Source organism: Archocentrus centrarchus, chromosome 14 (assembly GCF_007364275.1).
Source record: "Archocentrus centrarchus isolate MPI-CPG fArcCen1 chromosome 14, fArcCen1, whole genome shotgun sequence".
NCBI classification, from domain to species: Eukaryota; Metazoa; Chordata; class Actinopteri; order Cichliformes; family Cichlidae; genus Archocentrus; species Archocentrus centrarchus.
Genome location: NC_044359.1, coordinates 25,437,323 through 25,443,322, shown reverse-complemented (window position 1 = coordinate 25,443,322; position 6,000 = coordinate 25,437,323). Strand labels below are relative to the sequence as shown.

At 38.5% G+C, this 6,000-nt stretch overlaps 1 protein-coding gene across 3 annotated transcripts in view; it reads left to right on the top strand.

The window, feature by feature from the left end:
* Positions 1 to 5,145: 5,145 nt before the first annotated feature.
* b3glctb (beta 3-glucosyltransferase b) overlaps positions 5,146 to 6,000 on the top strand; it is a 33,104-nt gene continuing 32,249 nt past the window's right edge. For 2 of the 3 annotated variants that reach the window (XM_030745654.1, XM_030745652.1), the window contains exon 1: positions 5,146 to 5,299. In XM_030745654.1, coding sequence (XP_030601514.1) covers positions 5,239 to 5,299 — 61 coding nt within the window. In that variant the 5' untranslated portion in view covers positions 5,146 to 5,238. Of the gene's footprint in view, positions 5,380 to 6,000 lie in introns of all 3 variants that reach the window. The other variant, XM_030745653.1, reaches the window with a different exon arrangement.

Below are 6,000 nucleotides of genomic sequence, written 5' to 3'. Positions count from 1 at the left end.
ATTTTTTTCATATAAAGAAATGAGGGATGGCCCAAGACGTTTTCACAGTCCTGTTCTTGGGTCAATTGCACAGCATTTTGAGTTTTTTTTAAATTAGAAGTTTTTTTTATTTAATTATTCTTGGTTTGCATTGTGCTTATATTGTTTTCTTGTATGTTTTCCATTTAAATATACTTAATTATGTTCTCAGTTCCTGGTGCTTTAGTTTTTGTTTAGTTCCCTCCTCATGTGTCAAGTTCATTCATGTGTCCATGTTTTCCCTGTTTTGTTATCACTTCCTGTTTTATTTTGTGACTTCTTGTTCCTTGCACTGTGTCACATCTTGCCCAGCTATGTCATGTATTTATTGTCTGTGCCTTCCTTTGTTTAGTCACCCCTCCAGATAGTGTGCTTCCTTGTTTCGCGTGTCCCTGAGTTTTCTAGTTCTCTTGATAATTCGCCCTGTAAAGCCTCGCCCTCACTCTGCTTTTGTACTTTGTGAGTGAGCCCAGGAATAAAGCTGCCTTTCTGAGTTTATGCCAGAGTCTACATTTGGGTCCACATCTTGCCTGCCACACTGCCATACCGTGACAGCTGTACATAATAAATACAAGTGAAAAAAAAAGGCAATCATAGAGCTGTTAATAATGGTGGAATCTGTAACTGTAAGCAAAGCAGCATTTGTTCTGTTTGAAAATAACAGCAGGTAGACTACTGAAGTGAGAAGGAAGCTACAAACACTTGAAATTAGTCACCTACAAGCTTTTGTTGTCCACTAACACCATTAATGTGACCCACTTTTGTTCCTCTTGCAGGAATTTCTGATCACATTGCTGTTTTCTTATCATTAGGCTTAATGTGTACTCAAACTTTGGCTGACCTTGCAAATAAAAGTGTTTCGTATTGCTTTATCTGACTTCAAAACACACCCATAAATCACACATTTTATTTCTGCCTGTAAGTGATAAAGTGACACACTGTGTATTTATCTCAGAACAACAGCCTGTCCCCATGAATAACAATATTTAGGCCTACAATTCCTAGATTTTTAAAGCTTTTTTTCCTGCTTTGGATTTCTTTTTACAGTTCACTATGCACAAAAAAAGTGAACACCTAAAAGAAACAGCCTATTTTAATGTTTGTGGCTCAGCAGTTCACTTTTAGCCTCTGCGGTCAGGAGTCTGTTGACTCATTTGTTCTTGATGTCTCCACCAGTCTGCATGGGCTGCAACAGAAAAAAACTGTCAGCCTGTTTTCTCTACATGTCCTCAGATGAGGCTTTAAACAATCCCGTCAAGTTCTGGAAAATAAAAAGTGAAAGTGGTTTGACCTACATTCCAGTTGTGATGCTCACAGTACTTGATTTTTATTTGTTCATTACCTCTGTGGAGGGCAGGAAGAGACATCTCTCATTCCACGTGTGAAAGCTTCAGTTTCAAGTCTTATAAGACTTATATTTGCTGGAGGTGAGCTCTTCCTCAGTTTTCTCAAACAACATACTGTTTATTTAACTCCTACTTAATTCTTCCAATAATGTTGAATGAGGGGGGAAAAAGTCTCACATGATTTAATCATATGTAAGTAAATCATATAAGATGAGATATAATATACACACACACAGGCCAATTCATTAGATACACCTGTTCAGTTGCTCATTAAAACACTGTATTGCCAAAAGTACTTGCTTGTCTGCCTTCACACGCAGATGAATTTAAGTGACATCCATCGCAGCAGAAATGCTGTCGTTCTCAGTCGCTTCCACTTTGTTATAATACCACAACAGTTCACTGTGGAATATTTAGTAGCAAGGAAATTCATGACTGTACCGCACTGGAATTCACTGAGCTACTGAGAGCGACCCATTCTTTCACAAATGTTTGCAGTCTGCATGCCTAGGTGCTTGGTTTATATACCTGTGGCCATGAAAGTGATTGGACCACCTGGATTCAATTATTTGGAAGGGTGAGTGAATATTTTTGTGTCAATCACAACTTATGCAGACATGATAAAGACAACCTACTTAAATTCAGTCTGAGCATCAGAATGGGGAAGAATGGTGACTGAACGTGGTTGTTGATGCCGTGCCATGACTGGCTGGTTTGAGTATTCCAGAAACTGCTACTGGGATTTTCCCAAACAGCCATCTCTAGAGTTTACAGAGAATGATCTGAAAAAGAGAAAATATCCAGTGAGCTGCAGTTCTCTGGGAGATAATGTCTTGTTGATGACAGAGGTCAGAGGAGAATGGTCAGACTGCTTTGACCTGATAGGAAGGCAACAGTAACTCGAGCAACCGAGGTGTGCAGAAGAGCCTTTCTGAATACAAAACATATCAGACCTTGATGCAGATGGGCTACAGCAGCAGGTGCTACTCCTGTCAGCTAAGAACATGAAACTGAGGCTACAGTTCACACAGGCTCACCAAAAATTGTACAATAGAAGACTGGAAATATGTTGCCTGGTCTGATGAGTCTCAATTTGTGCTTTGGATGGTACGGTCAGAGTTTGGCATGAACAACATGAAAGCATGGGTCCATCTTGTCTTGTATTAACAGTTCAGGCTGCTGCCGATGTATCTAACAAAATGATCAGCGAGTGTACACCGATCAAGCATCACATTGTGACCACGAACCTAATATTGTGTTGGTCCTTAAATCCTTCAAGTCCTGTAAGTTTCACGGTGGGGCCTCCATGGATCGGACTCGTTTGTCCAGCACATGCCACAGATGTTCCTTCTTTCTGATAGATACTGACCATTGCAGACCGGGAACACCCCACGAGAGCTGCAGTTTTGGAGATGCTCTGTCCCAGTCGTCTAGCCATCACAATTCGTCTCTCGGCAAACTTGCTCAAATCCTTGCACATGCCCATTTTTCCTGCTTCTAACACATCAACTTTGAGGGCAAATGTTCACTTACTCCTTGCATTCAAGTAAAACTCCACTGGCATTATCAAATGGGACGGACTTATATTCCCAGTGCAGAAACTATTCAAAATTGCCCAACCAATCAACGCCCTGAAGCTTATCACTTCTTCCTATCAATGCTGGTATGTTTTTCTGACAGTTGGTTGCAAAAATAATGTCAATAAACTCAATGCCATGGCCATTTTGCACACCTTGACCTTGTTTTCTACTCCATTCCTCTGACTCAGAGTAATAAAACAGCTGCTCTAATGCAAAAAACAATGTTGATCTACTCAGTCACGAGATAATCAATAATGGCACTGGTATCAGTTTAATTTGATTGAATTTCCTTGCTCTTATAGTGTGCTTAAACTGATCATGAATTATTGTGGAATATTGCAAAATGCTAAATACCATTTAAGGTTGTAACTGTTAAAGAGAGATTAACTTTATGCTGTATCAATCAATCAGAGGATATTTCTGTGGAAACCATTAATTTCTGATATTTACAGTCCTGTTCACACTCTTTCATTTCTACAGTTTTATGTATTATGAGACACAGGGGAAAAATATAAGACATCTGGTACCTTCCAGGTTCTAAAATTAGGTAAATACAACTGAAACGCAGCATGATATATTACATCATATTATTACTTATGTAGCAAAAATTATGCAGAAACAGTGTGTGAAGAACAAAGTACACTGATTCAATATCTTAGAATCACATTTAACAGCAATAATGTTAAATAATAGAACAGAACAGAATGTCTTTACTTGTCATTGTACAGAATGTACATTGAGATTGAGGGATTGAATTGATTTCTGTGTGACTTCATCAGTCTCTTTGGCCTACTCTTCTTTACAACATTGTTTCAGATCATTGAGGATTGTGGGCATTTGTTCATATACAGCTCTCTTAAGGCCCTGTACTTCAGTCAGGTTGAGGTCTAGACTTTGACACTTTTCTTTTTAAGCCATTTTGTTGTAGATTTGCTGCTGTGTTTGGGATCATTGTTCTTTGCATGACCCCATTTTGGCTAAGCTTAGCTGTCAGGTTTGATTCTAGAATACTTTGGTGTACCGAGGAGTTCGTGGTTGATTCAGTGGCTGCAAAACAAGCCCAATTCATCACCCCTCCACCACCGTGCTTGATATCATTGTGCTGATATGCTGTGTTTGGTTTTCTCCAAACATGGTGCTATGTATTATGGCCAAACATCTTTGGTCTCATCTGTCCAAAGGACTTTGTTTCAGAAAACTTGTGGTTTGTTCAGATGCAGCTTTGTAAACCTAAGCTGTGCTGCCGCGTTCCTTTGAGAGAGAAGAGACTTTTTTCTTCAGGTAAAACAAGCCATACTTGTTCAGTCTTTGCTCCAATCGTGCTGCCATGGACTTTGACACTTTAACATGCTGAGGCCTGTAGAGTCTGACATGTAACTTTTTTTTTTTTAATTAAATTTTTTTTTGCAATTTCTTGAGCATTTCATAACCTCACCTTGGGGTGAATTTGTTGAGACATCCACTCCTAAAAAGACTGGCCAATGTCTTGAATGTTTTCCTCTTGTGAATAATCTGTCACAACCTCTGGTGCAGACTTAAGGACTCCAAGGGCAGGAAACAGAGGAAGGCTCACCACTAAAATACAAGGTGGGGGTTATATCACACACAGGCACACATACACACAGACACACACACACACACACAGAGGAGAGAGAGAGAAAAGAGAGGAGAGGAGAGGGAGATAAAGGGTGAGCCAGCACAGGAGGATCATGACACTTTCTCACTGTAGAATGATGGACTTCAGAGTGTTTGGAAATGACCTTATCACCCTTCCCACATTGATGGCGAGCAACAATTGCATATCTAAAATCGATGTTGACCTCTTTCCTTCTCTGCATTGTGTTAACACACACCTGAATGCACCAGACCCGCAACCTGCCAAAAGGTGGTCACACTTGTTTAATAAACAGCAATTGATTAGCAGCATCTGGCTGCTACTTTCTCTCGATTCCTATGGAAGCAGAGGACCGGATTAGATCCTGACAGGTAAAACCTTAGATTGAAAGAGGGCATACTTTCTTTTTTCCCCACGACTGTAGTATAGCTGTCAAATAACTGTAGTTGAGTAAAAAGTACAATTATTTGGGCAAAATTAATATTTATTATGGCCAAATATAAAATCATTTACATCTTGTTTCTACAAATTACTCATTCATTGTCCGCTAGAGGTCGCTATAGCACCGCACTAACTCGCACTCCTTGAACGCTCACACATTCAGTACAGGGATGTAGCAAACCTGATTTCTCCAGTTCGCCATGAAAACACGGTGATTAAAGCAGCAGCACTGGGAGACATGTCACACCATGATGTGGTTTACGCATGCAAACTGGTCGCTGTGCTTCTTATTTGTCTCGGTAAGTGAAGGGAACCGAGGAAGACGTAGTGTTAGCTTACCCGCTACACAAAGCTGGATACACTGCGACTGCGGCCGGAAGTGAGTTTAATTTGTCTTTTCGAATTGTAGTTAGTGAAATATAACGTTACGAAGCAGTGCGTTAAATTTTTGGAAAAGCAATTTTTTCAGCTTGTCACCTGTTAAGTTAGCAAAATCATAATGGCTTTTTAAGAATAAAAAATGGGAAATAGTTTGCACAGCTTTATTTTGAAATTCAGAAGCGGAAAGGACAGGACTTCAAATGAAACAGAAGCTAGCGTTTATATTTTCAAAGATACCAGGCTGCTAAATGCTGATTATTATTTTTCCCTCCACTTCATAAATGTTTGTTTTGTTGTCGATAAATAAATAAATACATCAACAGTTTTAGTTTATTTCTATAAAACAAATAAATGTAACAAAACCTTGGTATTATTATTTAGTAATACCCCTGCATTCATGTGGCACGAAAGTTTTAATTTTTGAACATTTTATACTTAATATTTGGTAACACCTTTATTTTTGGACTCAGATATGCAGATTTATTCAAAATGTGTCTTTTGATAGCAAATATATATATATATATATATATATATATATATATATATATATATATATATATATATATATATATATATATATATATATAAAATAATTTTAATGTAAAGTATAAATATACAC